At 33.8% G+C, this 20,889-nt stretch overlaps 2 protein-coding genes across 3 annotated transcripts; one reads left to right on the top strand and one right to left on the bottom strand.

Moving 5' to 3' along the window:
* Positions 1-78: 78 nt before the first annotated feature.
* On the bottom strand, positions 79-7,609 carry LOC120345477 (neuropeptide Y receptor type 2-like). Its single transcript, XM_039414936.2, has 7 exons — positions 6,889-7,609; positions 6,450-6,622; positions 4,899-5,046; positions 4,643-4,788; positions 2,430-2,640; positions 1,744-1,849; positions 79-752 (listed from the first exon to the last, which is right to left on the bottom strand). Exons 1-7 carry the CDS (start codon positions 7,607-7,609, stop codon positions 602-604), a joined length of 1,656 nt encoding a protein of 551 aa, XP_039270870.2. The 3' UTR covers positions 79-601.
* Positions 7,610-10,242: 2,633 nt separating this feature from the next.
* On the top strand, positions 10,243-20,070 carry LOC120346152 (uncharacterized). Of its 2 annotated transcripts, XM_039415819.2 has the most exons (18): positions 10,243-10,330; positions 11,259-11,387; positions 11,823-11,864; positions 12,093-12,146; positions 12,563-12,592; positions 12,927-12,956; positions 13,267-13,296; positions 13,520-13,549; positions 14,153-14,176; positions 14,777-14,800; positions 15,110-15,139; positions 15,659-15,694; positions 15,916-15,951; positions 16,030-16,086; positions 17,057-17,104; positions 17,726-17,761; positions 19,129-19,161; positions 19,331-20,070. In XM_039415819.2, the coding sequence occupies exons 1-18, from the start codon at positions 10,273-10,275 to the stop codon at positions 19,360-19,362; spliced, it is 759 nt and encodes a 252-aa protein (XP_039271753.1). In that variant the 5' UTR covers positions 10,243-10,272; the 3' UTR covers positions 19,363-20,070. The 2 variants fall into 2 exon arrangements, with proteins under 2 accessions (XP_039271753.1, XP_039271754.1); XM_039415820.2 differs by lacking the exon at positions 15,659-15,694.
* The last annotated feature ends 819 nt before the right edge of the window (positions 20,071-20,889 follow it).

Genomic DNA, 20,889 nt, shown 5'->3' with positions numbered 1-20,889 from the left:
TTGTGGGTTCACATTATAATAAAACAAATAGTTCATAAACCATCAACAAATTAAAATTTGTAATTGTACTTCTTCACGAAAATTTAAATAACCAAATAAAAAACTCATCAGAATCAGAAACTTTATTTGTCAATTCTAACAAAGAAATAACTGAGTAAACACTTTTACATAAATTGGATATCCACAAAGTTGAATGAATGGTTGGCAGAATACCGTTTACTAAGATCGTTTTAAAACTCAATGGAGTAATGTTTTCATTCGCTGTCATGTTATTTAACTACTGTATATTTATGAAAAACTGGATTGAAGATACAAGTTGTTGTACTCGATGTCATTTTGTGGCATTATTAATGGAATTGTTATGTTTGGATAATTATGTTTTATGTAAAAGCAATAGTTGGAGACATACTCATCATCAAAGTTACGTAAAATACATCCATGGCGATTGTAGTTTGATGCAGTTGTTGTAGGCCTACTTGCAGATATTATAACAGATTCCGGGATCGGCATTAACGATACTATAGTCACATCATTTGCTGTCTTTTCCATGCATTTATATCATCAGTGATGAATGTATTCATGGTGCTTCCGAGGAAATGCTTCATAATACATTTGAGCTTGTAGAATTGATTTCAATTTTTCTGCGCATGTTTACATTGTTTTTCTTTTTTCTGAAAATTCTTGGAAACTCATTCCTGCAAGCTTTTCTGAAACTCTTGTCACGAACGGTGTATATAATCACATTCAAAAAACTGAAAATAACAGAATAATTTTATTTAATTGAAAAATATTATAGACGGTACTCTTTTGAGTCAATGCTGCATTGAATCGGAAATTTTTCAATACAAATTAAATAGGGGTGAACATATCGCCAAAAATAGCTGAATTACCCACTCAACGACACAAAATTGAGAGTCGCTGACAAACCGACACACACAAGATGTAGGCTGGAGATTGCTGTCGCCAGCGAGCACGATACGAAGAAGCCGAAAGTACTGTCATGAATATAATCAGAGCTGTTGAGTCGGACTCTACAGCTAAAAATGTTTTTCAATCGTGTTTTATTATACCAATCCGGAGTTTGATGTTGGCGTCGGAGTCGAAGTGCTGAACTCGTCGGAGTATCAAGTTCAGATTTTTGAAAAGAGCGAGTCAGATTAAAAATTTTCACAGAAACTGCATATGTACTTAATTAACCCAAGATTTTTAAAAGAATCTAAATAAAGCTATAAGATACGCTTCTCGAATTCAAAAATTAATCATCAGAGAGTGGGGAGCTGGAGTGTAAGTTGTAATGTCTGGCAACTATCTCTCAAGGTCAAAAGGTCACACTAGAGTAAGCTAGAAGTTTCCATGATCAGCTATCGTCGAGCGTGCCTCTGTATCCAATGTAATCTGTGTGTAACGTTTTGAATGACGAATACAAGTTTCAGCTATACAACATACCGAATCGTATAAATCAGTCCGTTAGTGCTATTAGAAGTAGCCAGTTATAATATAAGTACACAAAGTACCAGAACATAACACAAGTCGAGATTTTCTGAACCGCGAGCCGAAGTTGAAATCGAAATATTTGTCAATTCGAAGTCGCGATTAAGAACGGTGTAAGCAATGACGGAAGACAGAATGGTCTATATTCAAATGTGACAATTCACAATGCAGGACCACTCTAAGGTTCAACAAATGCATTGAAATGAAGGGAAAAAAATGCGTAGCCTATATCATATATATTGAAAAACGAACCTGTTCGAAATGCCTATATAAAACGCTAAGGTGTACGGAAGCGAATAGTTATCGCAGTTGTAGTATTTCTTCAAGTTGTAGAGAATCAAAATGACGGATACAGGTACTGTAAAATAATGTATAGAATCAAAAAGCAGATTTGTTTTGTAAAGAAAGGTTAAAGATTGTAAAGTTACTTAAACTATTATTGCAGCGGGGAATGTACTCTGAACACCAAAATATACATATATATAAATCACCGTTTCGTTGGAGCAAACATTATATATTAGAATATTTTTGACTGAAAATCATTTAAATGTAACTTTGCATCATGTACAATAGTAAATTAATCGGTGCTCCCGAAGTATGCGAACCAAGAAGGCGGACATCGGAACGTAACAGGTTAGGGTTAGGCGATAATTTTTTTTCCAATTTTCCTTATTTTAGTCCTATTATCAGTTCTAAGACTAGCCAAGAGCCTCCCGTAGTATTTATACCTAAAATTATGGCCTAACCCTAACCTAGTACACATATTTTATTCCGATGTCCGCCATCTTGGTTCGCATACTTCGGGAGCCCCAATTAATCTATAGCATTTGAATATTGATATATAATCTTTATTCCATTTATTATATTCGAATTATGGCCGCCCGTATTGAATATATGTTTTATAAAAACTAATATTAATGATGAAAAAATAAACTTACACAATGTGACACTGAAAGCCACTATCATAATGATAAGAGTTTTGAACACTTTTATTTCGGGATGTAATTCTGGCACCTGTCGTAGGTAATCAACGATACTCTCTAAAGATCCTCTTGTAGCATGATCTTGCTCTTTCGGAACTCGACATGTTCTAGGTGAATTCCGCAACTTCTTCCAAACAATAAATCCTGTTGTAATTGATGTCAATAGCTACAATGATCAATTAAAAGATAATAATCATTATTCACCAGAATGCGAAAGAGTCTGCCATTGTGTGTAATGGACCGGAAGTGGACATGGGGAAGGCATATCAGAGCATAAATTTACGCTCATGTTTTCGTCAGATTACGTCTCGTTTGTCGAAAAGCATGGTTACCCGACCCACGTCAGGTAGGGAAAGATAGCCACAGGTATTTATTCCAGGCAGAGCTGTTGAGTCGGAGTCGTATTTTTAAACTTTGTGGAGTCGCAGTCAAAATTATGAATTCAAAAGTTAGCCATGGGTGATAATTCCAGACAAGACTGTGCGTTGAAGTCGGAGTCGTATTTTAAAACTTCGCGGAATCGCAGTCGAAATTATGAATTTCTCGGAGTTCGCAGATTATCGATGATGATAAAAGGAGTCAAAGTATTCGATACAAAAACTCGAAATGTATTAAGTTTACGTAGCGTTTTTAAAGATCTATTGAAAGCAGTTTTTGTTATTATTTTTTTTTCTCGGAGTCGTGGAGTCGAAATGTTTTACAACTCGGAGGAAGAGCGCAGACGGATGTAGCAACGACCAGCTACCCTCTACGTATTGTAGGCTTGCTGCACAAAGCGTGTTGTAATTTTGATTTTCGCCTCGCGATACCAGAAGGAAAAAAAAATAAAGAATTCGTGACAGAATTACAGTCAATTAACTTTCAAAATTGGACATTTATTAAAGCTGGATATAGATAAAATGTGGTATATAGTAGGTCGGGGTAGTTCGGACACCCGGGGTATGATGGTCAGTCAAAATAAAATCTTCCTACTAGCGACACCTCGCGCTTTTTCGTCGCTTAAAACGCATCGCGTGAAAGAGCGACATCATGCGAACAACGACAGAACCAAGATTTTACATTTCAGGCTCGACAACTTACAAGGCGGTGCTTTTGGGGAAAGGGTGTTTCTGTTGGGACAGAAAAACGTCAAATTATAGAGTCCCATGGTGGCGAAGAATAATTTTAGCCGGAAAAGTCTGCGAACTCGGTTCTATTTTGTTTATTTGTTGAAAGTAGTTGCATTAGATCGAATAAATTCTTAAGCAAACTGCCAGTACTCATTTTTGGGTTGGCAGGGTCACTTAAGAGGTAGGGTGGATTTTGAGTGGGGGAGGGGGGAGGATTTTTTTCAATATAGTCTGTTGGGAATGTCAATGGGCCGTCGTCATCGAAACTTATAAATAATTATTTGTTGGTACTAAGTACTCTTTCACAACAAAGATCAAAAGCACACTCATCGCCATATCTATATTGGGTCTCTTAGAAGTTAAGCCCGGCGTAAAATTTCATCTTACCCCGTCCAATTTTTTTTTTCATATGCGTATAAAATACGCCCAAGGTTATGCCAAGAAATTACAAAATAAATACTTCTGGAGGTAGTCCGTGTAAAGAATATATAAAAATTGCAGTTGAAAAAGCGCAACCTAAATTTTAAATTTCTAGTTTTCCTAAAACTGTTCAAACTTTTTTGAAAATTGCCCTGTTATGTCCTTTATGGGGTACGACGGACATACTTTTTAATATGCAAGAAAAGTGATCTGTTTAAAAAAAATTTAAGAGACATAATCCTGGGCCATCTAGGCGTTGACCGAAGTCTTATGACCGAAATCTTAGACACCATCAAGTTAATTTTGGTGTGTGTCCGTCTTTCCCACAAAGTGTCTAACTTACCCCGATATTTTTTTAGCTGAAAATCGGGCGTAAATTCCGATTCGTTGCTATGGCAACAATGTGCAAATGTGGCAAGATAGCTGGAGGGTGGGTGCATGAATCAATCGTAGAACGAATGTAGCTGCGACATTATTTGAAGAGTTATTCAAAATAACTTATTAGTGGGTCCGACTTCCCCCGACCTACTATAAGGCTATTTCAAGCCCAAAATGGGTCACGGGAACAGGATAACTATGTCTAGGAAGCTGATCGCCACTAAAATTTCCTACTTTTAGAACATTACCAAATGTATTTACCATAATTGAGTAAGGCAATAAAATTGTCACGACACCATATAACGCGCCATGATATCCCATAGATCCATCGGGTAAATTTTTTGTAGTCAACATGTTTACAAACGCAACCGGTCCCAAGGAATATTCAAAATGATCAGGAAATATTGCTGAAACATAACATAAAACATGGTTAGGACTTGGGCGACTTAATATGACAACACTCAAGTAGAATAGCTGTGATTTCATTGATTGCCACCATGCATTTTCAAAGAATTACCTGGTGTGAATGAACAAAATATTGAAAGAATCCACACGACAGCTATTCCGTGATATATAATTGTTTGTTCCAATGCTTTGTGATTCATTGGCCAATTTATTGCAACAAGTCTTTCCGTAGTTAGGAACGTGAGGTGGAGAAGAGATCCCTAAATATAAAAAACAATACTGAATAACTAAATATTTCAAATCTATAAAAGTCGTATCGAGCCTCCATAACTTTCGTAAGAACTATATGTTGCGATTTTACCCCGATTCAAACAACTTGGAATTTCACCGTCACTGCAGATTTCAAATGAGAATGCAGTGCTGGACTTATGCACTGTAACACTATTTATGGCATTGTGAACAAGAAAATAAGCGAAACGTGACACAACTAAAACGTAATTGTCTGGGGATTTTGTTATAATGGTGAAACAGTTGCATCGTGTGGTGAGTGTTGGTTATTTTAATTAATTCGTTTAATAATGACGTGCACCGATGGAAACAAACAACAGCTGAAAATTTGGACAAAAAACTTTTTTTACTCGAACTGTCTTATTTTGATCTGGCTACCTATCATTTAATTTTGTTCGGTAAATATTAAGAATTGAATCTCATTTGTATTACACTAAAAAAATTATTTATGAAATACACTATTACTGTATTATTGGCCCATACTTGGATAGAAGCAGTGGTGGAATTCAGCGGGCTTACATGGGTTCGCACGAACCCGTTCTTAGAATGTTTTGGCATCAGCGAACTCGTTCCTGTTTTTTGTTGTTGTTTTGACTTTAGACGATCGCAGCTAATGAATAATGTGCACCGTAGCTGACGATTAGCGTTATATTTGCTATTTCAAAAGTTATGTATTTGATTTATGTAAAGCGTGTCACGTCAAAATATCTTACGACATACAAGGGCTGGGCAGTCGGAGTTTGGTGCAACGGGCCGTGACAGTTTGGTAGAGCTGGCGCCAAGCTTACTATAACAGGTGTGGATGGAGCCAAATATGCCAGAAATTTTGGTAGCTCTAGCTCTGACATGGGCAAACTACGGCCCGTGGGCCAAATACAGCCTGTTGGGTAATTCAATCTGGACCGCCTGATGCTGCCACAACCAAACTGAAGCCAAATTTTAATCATAAAAAATAGCTCAAGGAATTTGTTGAGATTGCGATTAAATTTAATTTTGCACGAGGCTTATTGTTTTCACTATCGCTTTCGTAAAACTTTAAATATTGTTCATAAAATGTAAGTCCCACTTACATGGCCCGCCAGTCGGTATAAGGAAAAAAATTTGGCACCTGGTCCAAAGACCTTGCCCTAACCCATGGGTTTTAGCACCCGCATATAGATTGAACCCACGGATATACACATAGGTTCAAATGTACGGTCACCATTTATTCATGACGTAGATAAATAAAGCGTGTTTTTTTTAATAAGAGAACCTAGTGAGTTCAATTCAACGTTCTTGAAATTTTGAATCCCACCAATGGATAGAAGCCACACACGATGAACAGTCACTAGTTATTTTATGCTCGCAATATTGAAAATAAATGTGTACAGAATACCTGATTTGATACAATCAATAAAGATCCAAGAAAAACTGCAGTGACCGAGTTCGTTTCCTTTGCAATTTCTGAGGCAACTTCTCTCTCTGGCAGATTACGAAACCACAATATGTTCGGCAGAACTGAACAAACCAACACTATTCCGTTCAGCATATCGGCAAATGCAAGTGAAACTTTAAATGAATATATATATATTGTGTTTATAGGTATAAAGCATCAAAAAGGTTTTTAATACATAGTCCTCTTCTGAAGGCCTGAGTCTGACAAAATATTTGAAGCCAGAATAGACTCGGAATTTGAATTAGCCTGATTTTTGTATATATAACCTAAAACGATATAGGACATATATTCTCAAGTTAAATTGGGATTGTGGCTGACATTAAAAATATCTCTTAACTGAAGTTAGACTTTCAAGATGACATACTGAGAATGTATTTACCTTTTATCCAATTATGAGTTACTCTTAAATTAGGTTCACGGTAGACGAGATACGGTAACAAACAGTTACTGATTATGATGAAAAATCCAAGAAACATTATTACGGATCCGAAGAAAGGCATACTGCTTTGTGCATCTTCACATTCGTATAATGGATCGTCCGAACAGAACTGCTCGGCACATCGCAGTTCATCATAAAATACAGGGTACCCACAAAGTCGTTGGATCGGATCGGTGGCAGAAATATTTTTGCAGAAATAAAAACTGATGGGAACAGATTCGTGATTGTTTGATGCATGATCAATTGTTGTTGATGTTGTTTTTATGGTTGAGCTAGTGGGCCTCGATTTCTTATGAATATCCTTTTCGGACGGTATATTTGGAATCGAAATCCTGCTTTCAATATGTTGGTTAATGAGGGTTTCAGTTATGGGTCTTATTACCTCAGACTGAACAGGTACAGCAGGAGTTACAGGGGCAACCCATCTGAACGGTGGGGTTCTTGTAGTAGTTAAAGTTGATGGTAAAATCACATCTCTAACAGGTTTGATTCCAGACCTTCCAATGTTTGGAACTATTTCCTCCGGTTCCTGAGATCTGAATTTCTGACCCTTGTTTCGACTTTTTGCTGAACGTGACTGGAGTGATGATACAGGATGGCTGATCAAACCAAAAGTAAGCAGGATAACCACCGAAAATCGCAATAAAATGTTTCTTTTCATATTTCAAAATAATAGGTTTGTCTAGATATGAAATTAAATATTATCATTATTATTCAATATTCTATATACCTAGATGGGGTTTTGTATAGAAACCGTGTTTCTCCAAAAATAAGACTGAGTCTTATTTCAATTTTTTTTTTGTAAAATAATACCAGGGCTTATTTTGGGGGGTGTCTTTTATTTTTATTTATCAAAAACAAAATTACAAAGTAGAGAATAACAAATATACTAAATATGAAAACCGATATCTATTTACTTATATAAATAACACCTTTTTAATTAAAATAACTGCTAAACAAAGATTATTAATCATTTAAAACGTGTAGGAGAAATTTATTTCTATCGACATGGTCAAAAAAAAAATTGCGCAATTGACTAGGTCTTGTTTTAGGGCTTATATTAAAATCATTTTTGAAATACAGGGTATGTCTTATTTTCAGGCTAGGTATTATTTTCGGGGAAACACTATATATCGCTCTTTATCATCCTATAGATATAATACATATATAACTTTGACTTGGCAATATTGCAAAGGATACATGAGATGATGGCACTGTATTCTATTTTTCCTACTAGTTTGCATCAAGTAATACCATGAAAATATATTAAATGTATAAAATAAAATATATAAATGCGTTTTAAAAGTTGTGAACATTTTTCTAGGTTTATTTATAAGATTTGATGGACATTGGAATATGGTATTCAAATTGTGAGTTTTAGCTTCATGTGAGGTGTAGTCAATTTAGCTATTAATTATAAAATATGCCAGTATTCCAATAAGATGATTTTTTTATATTTGAAAAATATCTTGTCATTACAGTTTTTGGTCGTCAACAAACAAACAAACCTGATCTTTTCATATTTGAACTGTAAACTTGGACTAAAATATTTAACAAAAAGTTTCATTCTCATAAAGAAATCCTTCCTAAAGTCAATTCTCTCGAAGTTTGGTTGAGACCTCTGTAAAACTATGATGATCACCCAGTAATATTCCACTGTAAGCTAAGTATTGACAAATAACAACAGAGACTTTTATGTTGTGTGGTATATCTGTTTTATAATCAGCTATTGTGCAATGACTTATGAAGTGAGATCTTATGATTGACCATATTGTCATGATGTTTATAACTGTCATCACACAGTCAATCCACGATAGTTTGTCGAATGACGTACGATAGATTTATGTAAAGTAGTATGCACATAGCGCATGCTAGTAAAAAAAATGCCTGAATAACTTATTTTTGAAAAAATTAATTAGAGTACTGATTGAGACAATAACATCTATAAAGGCATTCGTTGAACAGATTAACCAAAAATGATCGAGTCGTGGAGATGCCTTTTATCTGCATTTTTCCTTTGTCAGGGGTATAGTAAATTTTCATGAAAAGCAATGAGGTTTGCTGGAGATTTTTTACAGTATTCTCCATGGTTTTCCCAATTGCGAGAATATAATATCACTGCTGTGACACCCCCTCGTAAGTTCATTCAAATATTTCAGTATATGTATACTTTAGTACTTGAACTCACGTGCCTCATAACAGGAACATGATTTTTAACAAATATAATAAAAATAGACTAAGTTAAGTTGTAATGCAAGATCAGCAAACGAAACAAAAGTTTAAAAAAACACGTTCAAAATTTATTAATTGATAATAGCTTGTGATTAAATCATGAAATGAATCACGATGTTAGCATAAAGCAGACAATGTATATTTATGTTAGAATTATTCTTCATTCCATTTAGGTTCGAGTTCTGACCAATGAGTTATCAGTTTATATAATCACTATGTGTTATTTTGTTAACAAATGTGCAGAAATCGTTCACAATTAAATGACGTTGTCGTTTAAGGGGTTTCATGATGATGTGTCCACTATTCCATCTAAAAACAGGCTTACACTTAAAATTACCATAAAATCATCGATTTATTTATTTAGAATTTAGTACTGAAAATTTTCTCCTAAATTGTAATTTTAATAAGTTTTCATCTACAGAAATTATTACCTGGTTTTAAAGATACGCGTCACCAAATCGTCATCACTCACCAATTATATGTGTCATTTTTATACTTGACTATTTTTCGAAATTACAAACCTGTCCGTTTGTAAAATTGTGACATCATAGCCAGCTCTTATATGGCATATTTCATCAAGCGATTCTTGCTGTCATCTATTACGAAAGAAGAAGATATTGCACTAAAGTTAGCAATCAAGTAAAGAAAGTAAAAACGTCCTTGATTCTTATTGTGATTACTGTAAGCTCTGTGAATCTGGTTGAAGTTATGAATATAAAAATGCCCCCGCGCCAAAAATATCGTTGATACTTTAATTGCTGAATGGATCAACTTAACGGAAATTATTACCAATCCATGAACCTAGATTGCTTTATACTTCCGATAGAATCTAAATCATCACATGAAGTAAACTTCGTCGTCTAGATAAAATGTATTCATTGCCTTCGGGGTTTACAATTATCACTGCTGACTTCATACCGAAAGATAACAATCGCGTTTTTTTTTTTTTGAGTAAAAATTAATTTGGCGATAAAACTACATAAACCATTGTAGGATACAATCTGATTGTGATATTTCGTAGCTACGAAACAAACAGTTTGGGAATACAATTTGTACTAAGGAACGGATATACGACTTCTTAGAAAATTCAAAATGAAAATTCTCGTTTTTGTCGCTCTAGTCAGCATTGCCGGATGTGTATCAGCTAATAGTAAGAAAATATTTTTTATTTTAGGTTATGGGCTTAATCTGTAAACAGAAAAATTTAATATTATTTCACAATCCCATATATTTAGACTGATTAGACTTAGATATACATAAAATATTTCGGACTTTGTCAAACAGGACATAAACATTCTGTTGTAAGCTTCCAAATGGTAAATTCATTAAAAGTTAGGGGCAAGATTCAGTTCATCTGTATTTTCATGTATGTTAGACCCATCTTTGTGACTGTGTGAAATGAATTAGCAAAAAAGTAGTGTATTTGATTGGTTATTTTTATATAAAGCTAGAACATATTATTATATGAAACCGTGGTAATGGCAAAAAAAGATTATTTTCATTTACTACATGAGAACGCATTGCTAAATTTCAATCATTTTTTGACATTGGGATTGTTCTACATATTTTCTCATATTTTTAGCGAATTGCTTGTTGCCAACTATTAGAAAAGATAGAACACGACGCCACACAAACAGCAGGCCCAGGCTATATATATTAAAACAATGTTACTACTGTTCCAATGCTCGATCGAAATGCATTGAAAGTAAACGCAGAGCTCTTGAACAATAATATACAGCCTTTATGATTCGATACTAGAAAAATGCTCTCCATGCCAATATGTAGAATTTGTGTTAACTTTTAATCAACGTGAGAATAAACTTGTTCAATACTGAATTTCCACAATTGGAAGAAAGCAAATTAAGATGAAAATAGAATAATGCTAAACAAGATGAAACCAATTCGTAAAAATTATTGATAAAGTTGTTGCTTCCAACTTTTTAGGCAATTTTCGAAGAATTTAATTTGTATTTTTAAATACACGTGTTCGATGTGTGCGAGAAATTTTTAACATAACCCGAAACGCTGACATAATAAAGGTTATTATGACATAGCAATTAAAAACACTTAATATTAAGGTCTTGCCTGTAAAAGAAAACCGACCGTCCTTGATGACTGTGCAAAAGGAGAAATGGTCACGCCGATGCAATGTTTGGCAAGAAAATGTTCATGGTGCGTTGGTAACGTGGTTATCAAATGTGTTAAAGGTATAATTTTTAAAACATTTTTCAGTAGTTCATTTGAGGTTAACCAGTTTTGATAAGTTTGCAATATCATCGAAATTGTATTCTACTACTCCATTTATCGCTTACAAATAGTAACAAATTGTTCAACAGTGACGTCATAAAGTGACGCAATTGCATATTATAGAACCAACAGTTTCTCCAACCATACATATTGACTTTTTTTGTTTATTTGACTCGTGCTTTTAACAAAACCGACCAAATTGAACAACAAAATTTTACTTTCGTTTTTTAATTCTTGTGATCGTTATCAATATGTTGATCTGAATTAATGAAATTTTATGAATATTTTAATTGTCTTAAATACTTGAAAATCGAGTAGATCAATATTCATTGGTATATGTCAAAACAGTATATATAAGAAATTATTCGTTCATGGTAAAATCTTTTTTTTTGCAGATACGCCCGACAATCCAGAGACTATGAAAGCTTTGCTGTTGGGTAACTATAATCGCATTATTGCGGTGTTCCCGTATTTTAGATTGAAAATTGCCATTGGCTAAGTGAAATCGAAGCATTTTTCAGTATATCTCGATATTTTTAGTTATAAATCTCAATTCAATAAAAACTTGAAACTTTCATGTTATTCGAAAAAGTTTTATTTTAAAAGATTTCCATTTCTACAATTATTTTGTACATTATCTATTATTGTTTTTCTTTTCTATTCAGCAATTATTTTGTCTCATCTGATGTCAAGATCACAGACTCCCAAAGCAAGTTTAGGTAGATTATATCATATAAATAAATCTATGTTTCCTACAGTTTTGCGGTTTTGTTACGGTTTTTAATGCAAAATAAAATAGCTGCGGTATCATTGAAGGTGAATAAGTTTTAGTATATTTTGGTAATTTGATTTATAAAGTGAATTATTAAAGTATTAACATTGTAGATCAGAAATTCCAGCACTTTTCTCGTCCCAAACTTTGTACAAGATGTGTAATTGTGGCCTCGCTGCATAAAATACATAGCACACTTTGATAAGGCATATTATATGCTTCGGTTACTGTATTAAATTTCTTACAGTTTTATGTTATTCAGGCAGTTTTATGGCAGATATCCCATTATCTCTTGGTCCCCAAATTCATTGTAATAGGATGTGTCAGTTGTTTTAAATAAATTATTTTATATACATTTTTTAGACGGATACTACGGCCCCGCAGTAACACTAGGTGAGCAATTATCTAAACTTCAATTTAATCTTTTTAAGTAATGTGCATTCCAGAAACAATTGATGGGAAATCCTGATATAGTCCTCCAACACCGACTCAATATAGCCTGGTGGATAGGGGCTTCTATGGCATAAAACATAATATAGTATACTCTAAATAAGTGACTTTCATATATTTGGAGCCACAACTCGAAGTTGGATCTAGTTTTATAGTATTTGCATTATCCTTGTGGTGATAATTTCCTTCGTCCATTTCGCGGATCGGGTGTGAATGAATTATGACATATTTTTAATATAAGTTACTCATATATTGATGATTGATATACATTTTCCAGATGAATATTCCGGACCTGTAGTTGTATCAGGTAAGTATTTGAGATTGTCACAAATATCACAATTTTAAATATTACATAACACGACCCAGGATAACGACACTTCTCTCACATTTCAACTCGAAAAATGGACAATAGGATCTTCCACTGCATAAAATAGATAGTTGCCTGATGTAAGAATACTATACATTTTAGGTCACAATTCTAAATTGTGTATGAATAATACTATGATATTGTGGTAGTTCGTTCTATGAAAGAAACTCCTACTTTTTTGTATCACCACGACTGGGTGTAATGATGCATTGTTATATCATTTGACATGAACAAATTAAACATTTTTCAGATGGAAACTTCGGCCCTTCAGCGACGTTAGGTGAGTAATTAGGAAAAGGTGTTTTTTCAATTCTATCAATATTGCTCGATATGTATGAAACCTCTTCAATTTACTCAAATTGCGTCATTGTCTCCTTTCCTGAGAGGTCTCTGTCGCAAAATGGTTATACGTGTTGACTTACTCTGCTAATCACACTGTTCATTTTCTTTAGCATATTTTTAATACCAACTGATTACTTACTATATATATATGTTCATTTCAGATGGATACTTTGGTCCTTCAGTGACTTTAGGTGAGTAATGTTTTTCTGTTAAACCAGCATCACGTTACACGTATAAAATTTCTTCACTAAACAACGCACTCATGCATGTGAAAAATTAAACTGGCTGTTCCATTCAACTATTTTCATGCCTGGCACCTAACCTAATAGCAAATAGTAGATGAAAGGTTTTGCTGAGCAATTTGACTTCTTCTATCCTTTTCTCGAGTTTAAAAGAAATTTTAAGCTATTTCGAAGCAGTATTACCAGTTTAACAATTACATTGTAAAAATTCTGCAACAATCGTGGGTGAATAATCTGAAGGAGTATTGCATTACTGTAATGCGAATCAATCTATATACTCCATATGCAAAACAGAAACAATTTATGAAAAAATAAAAAAATACCTCAAGTTGTCACAATATAGCGTAATAGTAATTACTTTCCGCAGAATAAAAAAGATAATAAACTATAAGAAAACATTCCATTTATTAGGAGCCACAAATCAAAGTTTGATATAGTTGTGCAGTATTTGGCTCGTCTATGTGATATGTTTTTCCTGTTTTTGTCTGTTACTCAGTTCACGTTTGTTGATATAAGTTTATTTACATTACTAATTAACATATGTTTATTCAGATGACGGGCCTGCAGTTACGCTAGGTAAGATTATTATTGTATTATGTTGTTCTTGTTAGTATTCATTTTCTACTTGTTCTTGTTTTGAAATAATCTCTTTTCTTTTCAACTGCTGGAACAATTCCTTTGAAATTTTCAGCTGTTGAAGATTGTTGTTGTTGCTGGGAGTCTATTATATACCTTTATTTATTTCAAAAATTCCTGTGGACTCTATAGAATTCTTTTTTTTTGTGCGTGATGACACCATCAAAGTTAAAACTTGTCTACCTTGTGACGGTGCCGCGTTCGCGATCGTTGCGTTCAGGTGGTCAGTCGAAGTCTGGGAGACTGCAGTAGCGTACCGATTCTAAAAAAGATTGGATGCCTATACTACTTTGTTTTGACGTTCGTGTCCACATATTTGAGCATTGTACTCTAGTTCTAGTTTGACAGACATCTCTATTTTGGTAACACATTCATATACTGGGAGTTACAACTTAGAATTGGGAAAATTTGTTGTATTTGACTATTTTTTGTGACTGGAATTCCAGTCTATTTCATGGAACGAGTGTGTGGAGGTTTCAATATAATCTTGAAGTAAGTTCATTTACATTGATATTCACTAATTGATATATGTTTATTTAGATGACGGCCCTGCAGGTACACTGGGTAAGTAAGAAAGATTATTTTTATTTTATTAACACAATTTTGCACAGCGCATGGGCGACCAAAAATATGGACATTTTTCTTTTTAACTGAGTTGACAATTATAGACATTGAGTCCCTTCGCTTGATAAAATTGTATCGTGGGTAAGAATGATAATTCTTTTAGATCACAATTCTAATTTGCGTATGAATATTTCTGTGACAAAATTAATAGCAGAACCTCCCACTATTTTTAGCACGCTCTAGTTTTCGTAATGCTTTGGTATATTTTTGATACTAATTTTCTATATTTGCCTATTTTGTATATTTCAGATGGATACTCTGGCCCTTCGGTGACATTGGGTGAGCAATTTTATTTCTTTAATGGCGTAAAAATAGGGCTTTATAATCACAAATATCCTTCAATTTCTCTGAATTTTTTCTTGGCTTTACGCCCCTGAAGTTATGGCCTAACTACTATAGAATAAAATTCAGGAGTGGCCAACCTGCTTTAGACCGCGATCTACCGCAATCTTCAAAATAGCTCGCGATCGACTGTTCGGTAATGAGGTCATCTAAAAAAAACGAATCAGTACTGAAAATGGCGATAAAACAGAAATGGCGATGAACCAGATATAAATTCTGTCCGCTTTTGTTTGAATTTAAGTATGAGCAGTAGCCTGCCTATTCGCCAGAATCAGCATTCGTCTTCTCTATTGGTACGTGCAATATTCAGTTGATTTCTAGCATTTTACAACTCGTCCACAGTAATGATAAGAACTTGAATATTAAAAGCATAGTCCGTTTCTTCTAGTGATCTAGTCGCTATTAGTAAATTGAACTTTAATCAGATCTTCTGAGGTTTTTATTCATTTCATTCAGACGATCCAGGATACTACTCGGGAGCAGTTACTTTAGGTGAGTAGGGAAATAGAGTAATTCGGAAATAGAGTACCTCGTATTTAGTGGTAGTCCAATTTGGAGTAGGCTACGTCCAATTTAGGAAATTCTTTATGAGCTTTAACCCTCATAAAAATCGATCGCAATTAAGAGACAAAAACAATTTCAGTTCCTTCGTGCAATCGTTTAAACCAAACGTATGAGTGAGTATATTTTAATACAAAGTAATTTTTTTACAGACGGAGGTAATGTTCCTCAAGGAGATGCGAGCTTAAGTAAGTCAAATTTTAGCCTGAACTTATTCTATTCTTTCTTTTATTCCTATTTCATCTCCTCGATTCATACTTTCCAAGGTCCGCCGAACCCTCAATTTTTATCGAACTACCCACAAGGCGAAGCTACATTGAGTGGTGAGTATATGATAATCCCAATGTTATCTAAAGTGTATTAGCGTGAGAGTCGAGTTACAGCCGTAAAATTTAAAAGTCTGAAATTCAATGTTGAAGCGAAGCAATAGATTTATATTTGAATGCGATGTTCGGGAATATAAATTAGAATGAAATTTAAATATTTCATTATATGTCTATGCCTATATTCTTTACAATTCGGGGGTGTGCAAACTGTGGCCCGCGAGCCCAATGCGACCCACAAGGAAAAACTGTTCGGCCCGCGGAGCAGTGCCAATTTTTGAAAGTGGTCGACTCGCGAAACGAGTTATTAATTTAGTTTATTCTTGTACGTTCGAGAAATTCCAATTCCGTCTTTGCAAAGCCTCCAATTTATTATCTGTGCCCATGACGTTACAATGCCCTAACAGTTAGCTTGTGCGAAGTGAACAACACATGTCATAAGATCAACAAACAAAATTTTTGTGCGTGCAACTACTAGAAAGCCTGTGTTAAATGAGGGTGCGGCCAGCAGTTTCACCCAGGTACTTGTACCTGGCGCACTAAATAAATGCCTAGTATAAATGTTACATGTACAGAGAAAACGAATACTGATACAGCTCATATCAATTTTAAAATAATAAATGGAAAATGTTAAAATTCAATATTCGACCGCGTTTTATCTTAAGTAAAGATATACCGTATAAATACAGTGCACAACGAAATTCAGATCATGTATCAAAAATAATTTTCAACATTTTGAGAATAAATATTGCGTTACATTGATATGATCTTGTGATCCTCATTAATTGGCGCAAAAATGGAAAGAGTTTGACAGAATAGTAAATAAATTCGTATAGAACAAAATAGATGGCTTTGACTTTGACTTGAAGAATTTTCGAATACATATAAAATTCAACCGTTATCCAAGAATTTGTTTTAAATTGTATTATCTTTTTTAAGTATTAAAGTGGATTGAATATTTATATTACAGATCCCGTTTTTTATGGAGGTGTCATTCCACAGGGAGACGAGACTCTAGGTAAGAATCGCTTTCATTTCACAATATCAATGTCAGAATAAAGATACTTTTCTATCAGTTCCCCCATTTTTCACGCTTTGAGTGCGCGATACATCTATTGAACATGATATTTGAAAAAGCGGATATCTAGCCTTCAAAACTATTGTTATCAGAAAATATTACTGAGCCCGTAATGGACCAATGGATCGTTTTGTTATTATGTTGTTGTTGTTATTCTCCTTTTTCTTGTTGTTGTTACCGTCTACATTCGCTAGAAGGCTATTACATTTATTTATTCTTGAATTTTCTATGAATCCTACAAGATCTGATATTTCGCTCTATTTTTATTTTTCACGGTAACACATTTTTTAATCCACCAAGCATGAAGACCGTTTCCAATTTGACGCGACGATACGCGAAACTTTGTTTTGGATTTCGTGTCCATATATTTGAGCAGCGCTCTCTTGTTGTAAATATGAATATGTCTTAAATCTTACCACTTAGAAACTAATTCGGCAATCATATACAAATTTGCAACACTAGTCGATAATTTACTTCTGTCTCGTTTAGCTATAGGTATTGGATTGTATTTTTTCAAATAGTTTCTGGACAATTTTATCAACATATACTGTATTATTTCAGGTTCAGTAAACAGCCAACACACTCAGGGATCAAGCAGTGAGTATTTAAAAATTGTAATCAAGTTTTATTCATATTTTTAAATTGCAATACTATTGCGATCATCAGACAGTATTTTCAACCTAATAAATAGCCTGAGCTTTTAATTGCAATAAGACACATGGTTCATTAATAACTCACTAGAAAGAAAAGCGTCATATATCAGAAATGCATTGTAAATACACGGCTTCGATAAAAATATGAGGAATTTAACAAGACGTTTGGCGAAGATTCAAAATTCTTATCCGAACCGTTTCGAATAAATAACTATTCGATTCGAAATGCCTAGCCCTACTTGCGACCACATCGAAAAAATATAAATTATTATTAAAAAATGAATTCTGTTAGGTGCATCGCACTTGTTTCCTCTGATTTTGAGATCAGTCATTGAGCTATATTATTATAACATCACTTAGTTAATATTTATTTATTTAATGGATTTCGCGCGTCAGGTACGTCTATCGTTATCATATTTAAAATACTTTAAGTATAAATCTCGGTAAAACAAAATACTTTTAACATTAAGGAAAATAACCCGAGGTAATGCAACATGACATGAATAGAACGAAAACTAAAACGACATGTTCAAATCTTTCGTAAAATGAAATGGATCAAAGCGAATTCCCGTTATCATGTTTATATCAAACAGAATTTCAGCATATATGAAACTAAAAGCCTGTAATATGCCTCACTTGTCAAGATATATCCAACTTGTGCTTGTTATTATTTTTGGAGACGAAGTGTACCTGTATATTGTTTTGTTATTATGTTGTTGTTGTTGTTGTTGTTGTTGTCAGAACTCTTTGTATTGTTGTTATGAAAAATCGCTTTTTTGTTAACTGCTGGACCAATTGCTTTGAAATTTTGAGTAGTTAAAGATGTTATTCTTGGCTAGAATGCTAGTACTATTTTTATTACAAAAATTTCTGTGGGATCCAAGGTATTCGTTTTATTGTGCCATGTTGTCATGAAAATTAAGAATCGCGCACCTTGTGGCCGTTTCCGTGTTTGCAATCTGGTGGTCACGCGTAGTCATGAATACTGAGTTACCTGTAGTCTACTTGGCTTTCGTGTCCATATATTTGAGCATCGATCTTTCGTATATATAAATAGACGACGATCGACAGTTGCGTTCTTAGCAATAACCCCGCTCATTTGAGAAATGGCCCCGCGAAATCGTAACATGCTAATTTAAAAAGAGCTATTAAAGTATGACATATATACCTATACATATTTTTTGCATCCAATAAACCCTAAGCAAAACGCTATGAAATTTCGCGTACTAATATTTTACAGTAATACTCTTATTCATGAATCAAATTTATGTTATATTGATATTTTTTTAAAGTTTCTACTTTTGGTTTTAGAACCAATCGAAAACCCAAAGATAGTTATTATGGGTGAGTAATTTCAATAGTAATTGTGTGATTATACGTCTGAATATATTTGGGCAGTGAAATCTAATTGAAGAAATCAATTTCGTCAATTATCTCTCTAGCTAATTAGGTGTTATCCCAAAGTATTAAAAAGAATAGAGATTGAAATTTATACTTGTTCATTTAATCACAGATAGTGGAATGGGACCTAATATGCGAGCTTGACCACCCTGGACAATTGAAGATAATGAATGGCAAGATTGAAAGATTAGCAAATTTATTGCATTTTACAGTATTTCATTTTCTTCCGATCATCATTACTTATCATACCATATTTATTGATAGAGTTAATCGTCAACCATTCTAATTTAATTTTTCCAATTAATCATCTTTTTGTCATATTTATATATTTCTCAGTTTGAAAATAACTTTTTTCAACCCAAAGTATTGTATTCAATGAGTGTTTAACTCATTAATGGAAAAACAAATTTTAATCTCGATCTAAAGGTGGTGTAAACCATCGCACAATCATACATACCGTCAAATAAATTAACAAACAGAGTATTTTTATTATAGTTCCGAGATTGGCAATTCCGATAAACATGGGAAAATGCGCCTTATCGCAGTTGTGGCAACTGCGGGCGAGCGATAAAACAGGGCTTATTGAAAATAAAATCGTATTTTGTATAGTATTACATTCGAATAAAAATTCAAATTCATCAAACATGAAATGATGATAATAACTAAAGTGTGACCAACACTCAAATATGCATAATGCGATGAAATTTTTTTACTGAGATAGGATCATAGTGGTGTATGACGACCACAACTAAAATATGCAGAACAAGATATATATTTATTTTCATTTAGATTTTTAGTATAGATTGAGAGTGCCATGAAACTAGTGGGTATTCATGTAAATTGACTTAATTGAGCCACATATCACTGAAAATCCCCGATGCTATAAAAGCAATCACAGGCATTTAGAAATAGTTCGTCGCGAGACTAATTTTGGATTATCGAATCTGACCGAGTTTCCAAACAGGGAACAGATGTTGTTATATTTGTTAGGGATGACTATTTACATTTGAAAAAAAAAAGATAAATGGTATTACACGACATTGAAATGTCGAATATAGTATCATAGCATAATATAGCCAAGAAATATATATAGTAAGGTCACGCTGTGTGTGCTTGTTACTGTATTTTTATTCAACCTCTGGGTATTTTCCTCATTAAAGGCCCTGGGGTCTACTCCTGACAAACATCAACAAATATGCAAAAAGCTGTTGTGGTTTCAGAATCTATAGAATTTCAGAATTTTCCTCATAAAATGCCCTAGGGCTTACAGAGTCCTAGAGTTAGACAAACGTCAACAAATATGCGAAAAGCTACCGTAGAATCCGTACAATTTCAGAACTCGCACCAAATGCCAAGTTGCTCCTATAATTAATGACAATGCGTCGAATATTTTCACTTGAAACTGCAGTTGAAACATTACATACATATGTATATTTTCGAGCTAATATGGCAAAACACATTTGAGAGACAGGAAGGGGGTGTTTTGTCACATCCGTTTCGGCGCGGCCGCTTGGACAATGTGAATCAAATGATTTCACCACGTCACTCAACGGAAGAGATTCATAATGTGAAATGAGATAATCTTTGTAACGAAACTATATCATGATAGAGTGAATTTAGTACAACAATATGCATGGCTAGTTTGATATCATATGAAGATGTCTGGTTCAT

This window comes from Styela clava, chromosome 8 (assembly GCF_964204865.1).
Source record: "Styela clava chromosome 8, kaStyClav1.hap1.2, whole genome shotgun sequence".
NCBI classification, from domain to species: Eukaryota; Metazoa; Chordata; class Ascidiacea; order Stolidobranchia; family Styelidae; genus Styela; species Styela clava.
This window is presented reverse-complemented; position numbering and strand designations above follow the sequence as displayed.

Excerpts from the sequence above, each read along its gene's own strand:
- LOC120346152 (XM_039415819.2), top strand. The coding sequence starts at position 10,273 with ATGAAAATTCTCGTTTTTGTCGCTCTAGTCAGCATTGCCGGATGTGTA. Across the intron at positions 13,550-14,152 it reads TGGTCCTTCAGTGACTTTAG|ATGACGGGCCTGCAGTTACG; the intron begins GTGAGTAATGTT and ends ATGTTTATTCAG. Across the intron at positions 17,762-19,128 it reads ACACACTCAGGGATCAAGCA|AACCAATCGAAAACCCAAAG; the intron begins GTGAGTATTTAA and ends TTTTGGTTTTAG.
- LOC120345477 (XM_039414936.2), bottom strand. The coding sequence starts at position 7,609 with ATGAAAAGAAACATTTTATTGCGATTTTCGGTGGTTATCCTGCTTACT. Across the intron at positions 6,623-6,888 it reads AACTCATAATTGGATAAAAG|TTTCACTTGCATTTGCCGAT; the intron begins GTAAATACATTC and ends ATTCATTTAAAG. Across the intron at positions 1,850-2,429 it reads GGCTTTCAGTGTCACATTGT|TACCTGTATCCGTCATTTTG; the intron begins GTAAGTTTATTT and ends ATTATTTTACAG.